Source organism: Amblyomma americanum, chromosome 4, assembly GCF_052857255.1.
Source record: "Amblyomma americanum isolate KBUSLIRL-KWMA chromosome 4, ASM5285725v1, whole genome shotgun sequence".
NCBI lineage: Eukaryota > Metazoa > Arthropoda > Arachnida > Ixodida > Ixodidae > Amblyomma > Amblyomma americanum.
In genome coordinates, this window is record NC_135500.1 from 169,096,601 (window position 1) to 169,111,036 (window position 14,436).

General features: G+C 45.1%; 1 protein-coding gene across 1 annotated transcript in view; it reads left to right on the plus strand.

Annotated features, from left to right (window-relative positions):
* Positions 1 to 14,436, plus strand: part of LOC144128643 (cell adhesion molecule Dscam1-like) — a 160,387-nt gene that overhangs the window by 96,292 nt on the left and 49,659 nt on the right. The window contains exons 8-10 of the mRNA XM_077662192.1: positions 3,529 to 3,933; positions 13,070 to 13,231; positions 14,336 to 14,436. The exon at positions 14,336 to 14,436 is cut by the window's right edge and continues 187 nt beyond it. Of these exons, the coding sequence (XP_077518318.1) occupies positions 3,529 to 3,933; positions 13,070 to 13,231; positions 14,336 to 14,436 (668 nt within the window). The remainder of the gene's footprint in view (positions 1 to 3,528; positions 3,934 to 13,069; positions 13,232 to 14,335) is intronic.

The window sequence follows — 14,436 nt, forward strand, 5'->3', positions numbered from 1 at the left end:
CGCAGTTACTTTTTCGAAACCGCATTCTAAAGAGAGCGACTCTGGCTGAGGGCTCAGGGACCGCTGTTCCCGGTAGTGGGATCGCATCTGGAAAACGATGTGAGCCTGCTTTCCTTTCTTGTAACCTAATAAGCCTGCCTCGCTCGGGTGAACAAAGCGAAACTACTTGCGCGGAAGGCTGAGATCAAATGGAGAAAAAGTCCGTATAAAAGCATGTGTACCCTGCATCCCGCCTATCTATGTAGGCGGAAAGCGCGCGCTCTCTTTGACGGACGTCTGAGGGCAGCACGGTTGGTTGCGTTTCCATGGCCGTCACCATTAACCCACGGACTTAGGAACGAGGACGACACTGAGGTGCCCCCCCCCCCCCTCTTCAGAATGGTAAAAGGAAAGGCACCACTGGCTCCGGCGGCCGAGACAGAAACGAAGCTTTGTCCTCTCTTCCGCAGCTTACGATGACGACGAGCAGTAATCGATATGCCATGGATGAGCCCAGCTGCCAAGGGAGGGAATTTTTTCTCCGTGTTTTCTTGTTTTGTTTTTGCTTTACGAGTTGCCTGCGTGTTTCTTAGTTTTTCCTATTTCGTTTTTCTTTCTCTTCGCGATCTTTGCGGGCTCTACTTTTTTTTTTACTTTTGCGCGAAGCCTCTTCAGAACATACGCGCTTGACCTGGCGACACATGTCACGTGCTTACTGTGTTGCCGAAGTAAGTGTACCGGTGTGGTTCATTTTTATTTCGATAATACTGCGAAATAGTCGCTTCGAGAGGTCATCGCGCCCTATATGTACAAAATAAGTGGACTGGAAATTCACATAATCATAAGCGTCTTGTTCTTGTGTTGTGTGATGAGGCATAATAAGCAGCTAAGGATATCTTGCGCCAAATGTATAGAATGCGTCCCGCCCATTGAGCCGTTGTGACGCAGTTCAAGGGAAAAATAAAAAGTGCCTGGAGCATCAGAAGTGCACGAAAAGGCTATTATTGTATTTCAAGGCGCAATAACTGACGGAAGTGAATAAAGAATGGTCATTTTAGTTCACGCAACTTTCAAGTGTGCTCCTCCATAATGAAGCAACCAAAACTGCAGCACGCATTAGGCGTGGAGACTTGTACTCGAGTGCTTTTTCATTTGCGTGCTCCGTTTTAAATCGCAAGACGTCAAATCAACCAACCCATATTCGTAGACCTCTGCAGGTTAAGTCCATATCAAGGTCTATTTCGAATACGTCCACATCAAAGCTGAATGTTTCTTGCTTTTCAGCGTAGCTTTTCAGCCGCTTTTCCTTGTGGATTTGCCGCCGCTTAAATCTGGTTATAACGAAACAATTTGCCAAATATTCTTGCATTTCATCACCCTTCATTTGAAGTGATGTTTGCTGTTCTCGACAAAATGATAGTTTTCTGAAATATAAGAATGCTTGGAAATGCGACACCTGGCTGCATTCTTAAAACCTAGAAAAGATGCATTGCGGAACCAAGTTTTGGACTTGCATATGAAGGTATCATCTTCTCCAAAAGTAATCGATTAACGGATCTTGCTTCTGAGCAGTGTAAGAGGGTACTTTGATAGCCCTTAAGCTCTAAATATGTGTAAGGTAAGGAGAACCCTTGTCCTCTCCGTTCGGTACTATTTTTTGTCAGTAGATGTGCCACAAGGGCTCCACGATACTGCTGAGAAGCAACCAGCGTTGCTTGGTTACTTTCGGGGAAGAAATATCAAACTTTTATTCCGAAGCACGCCCTAAATTCTACCTCACAATTTTATGCTGATGAACTGGATGAGTAGGAGCACACCATTTCCAGCCACATTTCAACGGTGGTCTCTGTTTCAGCTCATCGAGTATAGGCTCAAATGAAACGTTGTTGAATATGAACACTTTGCTCCAAATTTAGAAGAAAATGGTCGAACACACGCAAACACGGACGACTGCGTAAGTGACATGAAGGACGCATTAAAGCATAGTAGCCGCCGCGGCGGCTGAGTGGTTATGGCGCTCGGCTACGGGCCCGAAAGCGCGGGTTCTATCCCTGCCGCGGCGATCGAATTTCGATGGAGGCGAAGTGCTAGAGGCCCGTTTACTGTGCGATGTCAGTGCACGTTAAAAAAACCCAGGTGGTCGAAATTTTCGGAGCCCTTCACTACTGCGTCCCTCATAGCCTGACTCGCTTTCAGACGTTAAACCCCAATAAACCATAACTTTATTGCATAGCTTTGAAAACTGCTTTAAAAACATTTACAGTGGGGTTCTTCGCACGTTCTAGGACGGGTCACAGATGTTGCCACCCGAGCACATTGAATCGAACTCAGCCAATTGTTGAAAGCAGATTCCGTCCTCGTTTCTCGTTCAGCAGCACAGAGGTGGTCAGTGTCCTTCTCGCTTATCATGCTACCCTTGAGAGCTTTCGTGCTTTTGTCTGCACCGGCTTGAAACTCGAGTCGCATTTATCATTTACATGACCCTACCTGGCTCCCTAATCATGCAGTCCCACCTACCAGTTGGGACAATACTCCTACGGAGCTCATAGATTCGGTTAATGTCCACAACCTCTTTTTAGACGCACAGTTCTCTGCTTTGTGGTGCTGCCAGAGTGGCGTAACGCTTAAGCTAAAGTGTTTGGATATCTTAGAAAAAGTTTTTTTGTCACATTATAAAAGAGACCGTATCTTTTCATCTTCTCTGAAAGCACTAGGCCTCACCATAAAAAGGAAACCTATTGCTGAGAATTATCGACATCAGTACTGTAGCTGCCAACTCGCACACAGAAGAAAATGAGAATTCATTAGCGCCATCAAAAAGCCGCTTTCGTAACTTCCTTGAGTTTTGTCTTCGTGTGGTTACCATTAATTTGTATTCTTCGGCGCGCACATCGCACCCGCTGTTCAACTAAGCGGCAGGCACCTGAAGCGCGTGGCCATAAGCTTAGCCCGGTTTTGTTCCTCTACGATGTTTTGGACCGAGAACGTTTTCGGGTGTTCTGGTATTGCTGTCAGCCGACCGATGCGAGTGCCGAGAAGCAAAAGCTACACAGCTGTAGTTTAAAAACAACGACCTACATGCTATTATTGTCCGAAATGTATGAAGTGTTTCAATCCAGTGCCTTGAAAAAGTATTTCAGCTAGAGTTACCGTTGGCGCAATGTATATGTCATAAATAAAACACTGTGTTTTTTATACATTGAATACTTTTTAATACTCATAAGCATCCGCAGTGAAATTCTACATTTCTTTTGACACAGTTAATAAGGTGCTATCAAATTGGTGTCTGGAAGGTGTTGGGGATGAACGGAATGATTTTACCAATGTACAGTCTTACTTGACTTCCCGAGATTCAGGTCACTGTTCCCGTCTTCAGTATTGCTGCTCTTTTCGCATTTGAATCTAGCAAGGGGACCAAGGCTTTACAGTGCCTCTTCATTGTTTAACTGGGCATGACCACCCATTATCTGTAATAACAGAGACTTCCTTTCCTTAAATGCTCCTAACACCTACCTTGTAACGTTTTATTTTATTTCATTCGTTACGCAGACATCTCTCCGAAGCTGGTGGAGACTTTCCAGCCGCTGATGGTGAAGAGGGGAGACCCAGTGTCGCTTCTGTGTCGAGCGCGTGGAAGCCCAGCGCCCGAGATCAGCTGGGCCATCGACGGCGACTTTCTGTACCCATCGCACCGGCTCAAGATCAGCGCCGACAGAGGTGCCTCCGAAGTTGAGTCCCTGCTCAACATCTCTGAGGCACGCGTCGAAGACAGCGGGGAGTACAGTTGCGTGGCCCGGAACGACATCGCCACCGAGTCACACTCTGCGAGGCTCGACGTGCAGGGACCGCCTTTTGTTCGACCCATGCGCAACGTTACCGTGGTGTCTGGCACCCAGCTGACGTTACGGTGCCCCTACGGCGGTCATCCTATCGATTCCCTCGCCTGGCAAAAAGGTAAGCGGAAATAACTTTTTGCAACTCCGGCTGCTCGGCTGTAGAGAGTAAGGGGCGCAAGAGCTACGAGGAGCCAGTGGGGGGAGGAGCTGAGGAAAAAACAAATAAAAATTTTTGTTGGACGTATTCGCAATATCATGAACTTTACAAGCAGAGAAGAAGATTCGGCTGAGCTACAGAGCGAATTGAGACAGGCTGTGTGAGACCACTTGCGCAGAGCCTTCATCACCCTCCGCCATAGCCGATATTCTCAATACTTTTACCAAGTTCATCGCTTTCACGTATCACCGGCAGTTCCCCGATTGTAGGGCCATGATGTTTCCCCTACCATTGAATAAGTCGATACCAGCTTGTTTCCGATGGTTAGTCGTTAATCGCGGCGCAATACTAAGCTGTTGCCTTGAAACATAATTAGATTCCTTATTTCGGCACACTGATCCACTAGTCATCCGCTCTGGACGCTCGGCTTGCGGACTTCCCTGGAGAAAGAGCTTATGAAAGACACACAATCATACGAGGTTTGTATTTTTCTAAACTTATGGCCGGACCAAATTATGTTCTTTAACTGACCATCTGCGCGGCGGTTATGGAGTGTTGTGCTAACTTATGGCATCATCTAACACAGCAGAATCAACATGCCTCAACGTGAAAAACTATGAGAGGAAATGGCACCACGCGCTGTATTTTAAGCGAAAAAAACAACGCTTCAACTATTAGGCATGTCGCAATAGTGGTTTATGATCAATTTAGATCAGCTCTCTTTTAACCATACACAAAAATATCACTTCAGGGGTGTTTTTGCATTTGACATTCTGTGACATGCGGCCGATGAATCCAGGATTTAATCTGTGATCTAGTTCTGAGCAGTCGCTTCTAGAAGCAATTCTGCAATAGCAACTGTTAGAGAAAAACTTGAGCGCCTTGCAAACGCCGTCTTCATCGTGCTCTCTTGAGGCGCTGAGGGTGGTTAAGTTCGAAGTGGGGTTAGCCTTGTATAGAGGTGCGGAACTTTACTGGCTTTTCATTGAATTCTGCGTATTTCTTCGAGTGAGTCTTATGCGAGTGAAGGTGAAGAATCTTTTGCGATGGAATGAGTCTTAAGTGAATTTTTTTTAATGGAGGTTTTAAAAGAGTATGCGTGTCTTAATAGTACCTTTTTTCTTTATGGCACCGTCCTTATAAAAGTTACAATGAAAGCGTGCTTTCTATGTAGAGTTCATATATGCTGTTTTCAATAGCAAGATTTTGAATAGCTGAACGAGAATATGATTCGAAGCGTTGTTTATGGCTTCCTTTGGGCTCTACTTTGCAGGTTATTAGCCAAAAATGTTTATAAATATTTAAAATATCCACAGAACTGTAACACCTAAAATGCCTTTTTTGTGAGGCGCTGCTGTTCTGACTTTCATAAGGGAAAATGCTTTGGTAATAAAGCCTATGAATAGAGGTACAAAATGAGCTGACTGGTCATTTAGAGAAGCGAAGAATTTTTTTAGGCACAATGTAGAAGCCACTATGAATAGCATCACCGCCAAGTTGTACTCCTCCCGAATACACTGAGAAGAAGCTCATTGCAGTTCGCTAGAACAAACCAGATAAAACGAATGTAAAGCAGTGACCGTATTCATAAAACACAGAGAGGTATAGAGACGAAGTCTGTGTGCACTTAGTCAGTTGCAGGAAAGAAAAGTTAAGTGCGATGCTCTCATGCCCTCTTAGAATTTGTCAAGCTAAAGGGCGCAAAACGCGCTTTCAAACGAAAGCAAAATGGCCGCGGTTAGAGCGCAGTTTCGGAATATCGATCGTGTGAAGAGGAAATTCATTCATAAGCTCGCCCTTCATTTTTCGGCCGTGCGACTTTGAAAGTACATTTCTTTTTCTTATGGATGCTTTTGACTGCGAATATTTTGCGGACATATATAGTTAGAAGTATTTTTAATACGAAATAAATGCTTGCCTGAAAATCGATCTCTTCGTGATATAAATATAGCTTCAAATTACTATTCCAAAATAGGCGGTAATAGTGTGCCTGAAGGCATCGGTCCTGACTGTCACCAACTAGCACGACCAGACGACGTCCCGTAATCGTGGGCATCTATGTAGAGGGTCGGTCAAATGTTCCTAGGCCACAGCGTCTGCTTCTGAGCAGCATACTCGCAGAGTTACGATACCCTAGAAGCTCAAATTATTGTAGACGGTACAAGTATCATTCTACTGTCCGAGAACCTTGCTAGCTTCATCGGTATCTTAAGTGCCAGGACGTACCGATAAAATCTGACCCGGGACCTAGAAATTTTTGAAAAATTTTGTACATTCAATGCCATCACAGGAAGAGACGCTAGATTATGATAAGATGAAAAGTAGATACCTTCAGAAAAAATTCGCCATCTGAGCAAACAATAATATCACACTTCAAATGAATAACATTGACGTGGCTCATTTTGGCACAAATATCCAAAATATTTACGTTCAAAACAGTAACTTAAGTCGTCCTTCATTCTAATGCCGCCAGTCCCGTCTCACAACAAAAATTAGAATAAGAAGTTGAATGGGAGTCACATAGTTAACAGCCCGATTAGTGCGTTGTCAATATTGCCCTCTTCCGGCGAAGAAGCCGTGATCTTTGTGTGAGTGCTTGCACTTATGTGCGCGAGTGTGTGTTTATGAGGACTACATTGCGGCCGCTCTCCGGGCCTAAAAGGCGGCTGCAACGATGCACACTACGATGGCTACACATAAATGTGCCTACCGCTTAAAATGCGTCTTCTCAGACTACACATACTTGACACCTACAATCTCCGGAAGCCTCGAACCTCCTGAAGTTCACCGAGCAGTGGACCGGAAAAGCGAAGTCCAAATCAAACTACTGCATTTAATATGCGGGAAATGATCTTAAAAGCCAAATATACAACCGATACCGCTAAAGATTATGTATCGTTCTTTTCATCACATGGTTGCTTGTGCATTTTTAATTAAGTGCATTTCACGTAAAAAGAATGACGCTCAACACAAATGCTCAAACGCCGATGAAGAAATATCTAGATAGCGATAAGTAGCGGAATTCTAAAAGCGCGCATGTCTGAACTCGGTTTGGATCCGTTGTGTTTTTTTTTTCATTCCATTTGAGACGATTACATTGTTTATACGATTGTTTTTCTTGTTCAAATTTACGCAGCCAGAAATTTACAGTGCGAGCTGCTTACGGTACGCACTGTGCCGATGTTCATAGTGAAACCTTTAAAAACAGCCATAGAACGTAAAAAAGCAAGAAAATAATAAAATGCAAACTTCAGGCGACTTTTTTGCGGAGGGGGGGGGGGGGGGACATACTGACGAACATAAAGACAAAATACCTTTTCGAAATACCGTTTATGTTACAGATCTTTGGCGTTTCATAGATGCTGCTTTCGAAAATGCTAATGTAAAGAGCAGCATGGCTATACATGGGCGGATCAGTGGTTTATACTTTTGATTAAAATAACAGCGGGAAAAGTCCAAAGAGAAGTAAAAAAGACGAATTCGACCAGATTTCCCCAACACCGTGAAGCGTTCGAGGCTAGTCGTCTTGCTGTTTTCTTTCCTGTGCATCCTCCTTTCCCACCGTTACTGCGAATTTAACTCATAACTTAAACAGTGCGAGGTGCACCACCGCGCTCTCAGAACGGTAACGAAAGAGGCGCGTGAGGCGATCGCCAGCTGGCTCCCGTTTCTTGCAGTTTCTCTTCGTTTGGCTTTTTCCTAGAAGGAAAGTGGAAATATTTTTACAATCATCGTTTTCTCTTCTTTTTCTATGCCTTTTTCCTCCCCCTTAAGCCACCATTTTTCTTCAGATTCCTATTCGTTTACCTCCCACCTCTAGGCGGATGACTAGCTCTTAACCAAACCAGAAGAGAGGGCTACTTTAAATGTCTGAGTATTTTACGGAGGATCCAATGTAAGTTTCCTGGCTCGTCTTCCCTTCGCACGCAGCTCTGTCTACGTTTTGCTTCTTTGCCACGGCAAAAGCGATAGAATCGGAACACCAACGCAAACATCAGGCTCCTCTGTATGTTAGCGAAACCATCGTTTCGTTATTCCTCTCCCCTCCACCTTTCTCTTGCTTCCGGGTTTGCCTGAGCGGCCCTGGTAACCGAGCTTTTCGGTGCAGTTTGCTGAGGCGCCAAGGGAGACGACTCAAGAGTGCACGCACAAGGCACGGGTCAACGGTGCGTTTACAAGCAGTGCACGAAATTGGCCGACGCGCTTCGCTAAATCCCAGAGCGGCGGAATCGGCCATGCCTAAAAATAAGAAGGCCAGAAAGGTACCAGCTTGCAGGTAGGCAGAGCAAGTGAGACAAGCCCACGGGCAAACTAAGCTATTAGGTGAAGGAGCAAAACCTCGCTTTGGTTTTCGATCGACTGAGAGAGAGAGCTCTGCCTGCGCTTTGACCGCTTGTAAAGTTGGGAAAAAATTGAACGGAAGTAGAGAAGATTACTATATAAAAGTCAGACTTGCACTAAAAAAAATAACGCTGTTCTGAACTTTTTATAGGCCGTATGGGCACATGCATATTCTTTTTGCGATTAGCAGAACTGATGCTGAAGGCGCCCGAAAAAAAGACAAAATAAGATACCTACAAGGAGAGACGCTTATGTCGAAAGGCGAGCGGAATTCATCGAAACTAACGATTCAGGTTCCTGCCTAGATGCTTTCGTGTGTCGTCTTAAGAAGAAGAAAAAGCGATGGAGGGAATGGGCAAGCTATTGTTCTTACTATTGAGTTTTTAAAACCTTTCTTGAGTCGCGTGCAAAAAAAGAACGGACATTTGCGCATTTCTTTCGCTTTGACTTTTTAGTAATCAGACTGTCTCAAGCGACAATGCGAGGGAATTTGCGCTAATGCGACATTCTAAAAGTACCCCTGTCCGACGAGGATTTGGGGCTGCCAGAAACGCGTTGCTTAATGTTTCTTGTGAACCAAGACATCAAGAATTCGGCCCAATGATTTATGCGATGAGATTTCTCTAGTACTTCCTAGAGGAGAATGATAAAGCTTGTCCCACATTAGACTCTTGAGTTAGAAATTCGTTGGAGTAAGAGAAAGAAAATTCAGCTTGCTTGGCTGACTCGAAACGCATAAAGAAAATCTCTCCATTGACAGGTGGCCATTGCCCGTGTTGTACCTTAAATATATATCCAGAATTTCTGCGTACGTCAAGAAAGTCTACTTCCGTTCGTTGAGTGTTTGCTGGCATGAAATTGTTTGTAAAACATATAAAATCCAAGGTGATTGCAATGTTGAGAAGTATAAATATTAGAAGCGGACTCTTCTTCACACGGAAGGTAACGAAACATTCTCTGTAAGGCTACTTCGCTAGGTATTTCTTCGTCTTATGCACTGCATAAGTCGCAGTAGACTGGTTGTCGTCATTGGCTCGTTTTTAATTTTCTTTAAAGCCACATTCCCAGCCAATTATTTGGCAGCAGCAGGAAGAAACGATTTGTAGTGGGATATTGCGCTTATGATAGTCTAGCTGTGCCGCTGTAAACAAGAACGTCCTGGCATCGAACGAAAAAAAAAACATTTTAGTGCGCGGTAATAAGTTACATCGGACAGCTAGAGTGAAATTTTTGTGCTCAGATCTTCACACTGGAGCACCAGAAGTTAAATGTAGTTACTACTATTACTATTAGTAGTTAAGGGCCGCTGCGGTGGCTCAGTGGTATGACGCTCGGCTGCTGACGCGAAACACGCGGGTTCGATCCCGGCCGTGGCAGTCAAATTTCGATGGAGGTGAAATTATAGAGGCCCGTGTACTGTGCGATGTCAGTGCACGTTAAAGAACTCAAGGTGGTCGAAATTTCTGGAGCTCTTCACTGCGGCGTCACTCATAGCCTGAGTCGCTTCGTGACGTTAAACCCCCACAATCCAAACCAAACTATTAGTAGTTAAAAGATTTACTTTTGCTAGTAGACGCCTGAACGTAGTTAAAGATGTGTAGCTGGCTATTATATTAGCCATATCAGTCTTTAAAATTTCGTAAACGCAATTTTCCTTGCCGCTGTGGCTCACCTAGTTTGGGGCATTCCTCGCAGCATTCGAAAACCGCGCGCCTTCGGAGAGCGTGGACGACGTCTGTCAAATTGCGTCATTCGGCCGTCGACCTGTCACGTGACAAACTGTGCCCCGCCCGCGGTGCTGTGCTCCCCGCTCCTTGCCATTTTGCTGCTCCAGCGCGGGGCTGGAGACGAGGCAGAGATTGCCACGTGGTGGGTGGGCCGCAGGAGTGACTGCGCTCCCCGTAGGCAGGAGAAATCACCCAAATTAGTTTAGTCGCAGCGGCAGGGGTAATGGTGTTTTCGAAATTTTAAAATGCTCTATGGCTATCGCTAATGGTCGGCTACAAATCTATATTTGCAATGAGACGCCTATCGGGAATAGACAAAAAGTTAGCTAAGAGAATTTGATAATCGTTTTACTAGCTAACATGATTCTCATGTTTTCTGACGTCCACAAACACTGATATTACTATGCCGCAAATAGCTTCTTTTTACATCAAAAACCATATTTTTAGGAATTAGTGCTAGGCTTCTCGGATAAAAGAGGTATATTTATTTGCAGTTTGATTTTGTTGGTATGATATTCTAATCCCTGCGGGATCACAGTCTGTATTCATTGCAAAATTAATATAAAGGGAACAACCGTGATACGTTGTCAGTGCATTTTGCCCTGTCGTGTAGCCATGTTATAGAGAGTTTAGCTTTCCTTCATTCATTCATAATCATAACCCTGCATCAGCTATAAATCTCTATAACCAAAGCATCACCTGTACGAAACAGCTGCTGCACATGCAGTCATTCCTTAAGAAACAGAATTGACTGAGAAACACAAACGCACACGCTGCAATACATACACGCCCTTCAGTCTTATCAACCCTGAGCGTGTTCAAGTTTTCCGCTCATATGCCTGGAATCATTTGCTGCGCCCCCAGTCTCTACAAAAAACATTTTAATAGCGCCACTTTTCAATGGGCACCTCAGTCGCTCTTTCAGGTACGTGGCGGTGGTGTCCACCTGTAAAAATAAAACGGTGCTTTCCCACAATATTTCGTGCTTACAAATGCTAAACCACCAACCAATTTTTTTCTGCTACATTGAAAACAACAACTTCAAATAAGAGAACATGACTGAAGACCTTGTGTGCTTAACTGTTGAAAAGGTGTGAATTGCATCTTTGCTATAATATTCCAGGACCAGGCACCTTATGTACGACTTGCCAGTGCAGATTTTGCGCGAATAATATGAATAGAGTCCGACACACAAAATAACAAGACACCCAAAGAGAATCTCTATGTGGTAGGCAGAAAAAGAACTCTCTTTTCATGTCGACACTGAAGCAGCAGCGGCAAGCAGTGCCTTCAAGCCCGGATATTGAAGCTCCGAAACGTTTGATTCGTCCGCCTCTCCCGGCAACCTCATGTCTTCCTTCGTTTGTGTCAGTTGTCTCTTGAGCTCAGCGCCGTTTATTTCGCGTTTTATTTTTCTGCACGAGGTTGCAAGCGTCCCCTCAATCTCCTTTGCACAACAACTAATATTTCATTTTGGCATAACTTCTCTTTTTCAGCCGCGTATCAATGAGAAAATGTTACAGTCTGTTCCCGTTCATTTTTTTTCTTTCACCTAAAGTAGCTACGATACTTCCGAGAAAGCGTGTTTTTCTGTCTTAAGCGCATGGGTCTTGTTTACGGCGCGGCGTGGCACGCGGCATGTTTTTAACAAAGCAGATGGTGATACATCGCGCTCAAAGTGATTTCTTCGCGTCCCTTTCTTTTTTTCTCCTCCTCCGACTCGGATCCAAGACGCTGCCTCCGCTTCCCAACTCCACATCTTCACCTTCCCGAGCCACGACGCCAGTTGATATTGCCCGGCCAAAAGACGGCTACTGAGCGGAAGTATAAATTTCCGGCACACTCCAGGCGATTTACGGGAGCTGAGGAAAGCCGCCGCTCCCGCCACCGTCTCCGCTTGCGCCGTGTGCCGCTGGCGCCTTCGTTACTACACTGTTTATTTGTTCAGTGGGTGGTCTACTTCCGCAGTCGCTTCCGTTCATTCTATTGTTTTTTCAATTGCGTGTTAACCTGCGCACGCCGAGCCACCGCTTTATTTCCGGCCGCTCGAGAGTGCCCCGTGTAAACAAACTGCCACACAAGTCGGAGGAAAACAGCCGCTTGGTAAAAGAAAGCACCAGCGTTCGAAATGGCGATGAAAAGCGCCGACAAGCTGCGGCAAACGCCTCGTTTCTCTCATGAGCACTGAGCAGCACTGCGTGGTGCGTACTTGATTTGGGCGCGGAATGTGGCCTGGAAAGTTGTAGCACGCTTGACTTAACGGCCCCTCTATAGCTAAGATAAACCACATATGGATGTCCAGGGCCGTGTATCTCCTCTCAGCTGTTCGTAGGCTGCCGGAAGAGCAAATGCGCTCGTGAAAATAATATCTATACTTGAGCAGCGATCGTTTGTTTTAAAATGCGCCTATGACTTTGCCGCGTATCAAAACATAGTACAGACCGAGTACCTTACATAAAGTCGTTTTACTATTTTTCTTGAAGTCTGTAAGAAGCGCAAGAAGTGGGCGCCTACCTCTTCATGCCAGTATGCAATACACCGCTTGCGCTTACGATACCCACATGCCATCTCGGAGCGTTATTCCTACGACTAGCCTGCATTATTAAATAGCACATCCCATGCCACAATGCTGCTGCTGACCCGAAAGACGCGGGTTCGGTGCCGGCTGCGGCGGCGGAATTTCTATGAAGGCGAGATTCTAGAGGCCCCTGTACTGTGCGACGTCAGTGCACGTTAAACAACACCACGTGGTCGAAATTTCCGAAGCCCTTCACTACGGCGTCCTTCATAGCCTGAGTCGATTTGGGACGTTAAACCCCAATAAACCAAACTAATCCAAACCATGTCACAATGTGGGATGGGATGGGAAATAAACTACTTTCAACACCTTTCACACTCGGGCATTCTTCGTGTGCTCTTTTCAAGTAAGATGAAGTAGTGCTCATAATTGACCGGAAGTTTTAAAAGTTCTGGAGCTGTGTTTTCTTAATACAGGTAAACAGCTTATCATTCTACGGTTATGTCCGCAGCCGGTATGGTGCTTCCTGTCAACTACCGCCAGTCGGTGGACACCAGAGGTCGCCTCCTCGTTCAGCAGGCCCAGAAGTCCGCCGATGAAGGAGAGTACACATGCGCCGTCACTGGACCCACAGGCCTTGTAGCCAGCGGGTCAACGTACGTCTCGGTTGTCGGTGAGTATATCACGGGTGCTTCAGTACCACGCGCTTATCGTTAACGTTAAACAAAAAAATCAGGAAAAGCGAAGGAGAATCGCAAGGAGGAGACCGCAGGAGAACGCCAATGTCGATGTGCTCTGCGCAACAGGATTCTTGTATCGGCGGTGTGAATTCTGTAGAACTCGCTAGGGTTCACTAATTTAGATTTATACTTTCTTTTATTAACCAGTTCTAGCGGTCGTGCGCACTGCAATAAATAATTACCATGCGGTGTTTTTCGGCACACAACGGCTACGTCCAAAAGCCCAACCGTCTTAATGTTCCTTCTCGCTGACATTGGCCATAGAAAGTTGTAGAATGACATTCGCATTGCACGAGTTATGAGCCATTGAAGAAACTCCTATAAAAAGAAAACACTCTATGAAAACACACTACACGATGTAGACGAAACGGAGTCTAGAGCTGTTTGCACCTGGATATGCACCCGGTGGGCCCTTTTTCAATGTGGACATTATGCTTAAGACATGCTAAAAAAATTTACAACAATGGGCTACCATGCAGCTGAAGTCAGCGCCTTTATTTGCACAGTTGCGGTGTGCAAATGGGTTTTTTGTCAAAAATAAATCAAAACATGCTGTTTTCTACGACTTGCCTGCTGAAACAATTAATTTCACTCGGAAGTGCCGGTGCAGAATTTTCATGATGACCTAACTACGTGTTGGACTGATATAGAGCTTTATGATTTATTCTGGACCTTAAGTGCAGCGGTAATATGAGTGCGCGCGTGTAAACCTAAACCTTTGGATATTTGATTCCTGAGTAAAAAAAAAGAAACATTTGCATTCCTGTTTACTGAATGGATATTGAACACTTTATTTCGTGCTCTTTATCAGAAAATTGGTGCACTATCAGTTTCTTAACAAGATATCAGCAGAGGGAACACTTCTATAGCTCGATTTTCTCTGCCCTTTTTTTGTATAAGCTGCCCGACATAAATTCTTATTCAGTTTGGTGTAAGGACTTGCGGCGCACTTCGTTTCGCTCTTTATTGCGAAATACTGGTTCGTTTTATCCAGCCCGCTGTAACACATTATCGTCCTATTCTAATCCTCTCCATAGTGGCACCGGTCATTGACGACCACTTCTTCCCTGACGTCATCAAGGTTGAAGAAGGTACCCGGTCACGGCTCATGTGCTCCGTGTCCAAGGGTGACCCCCCG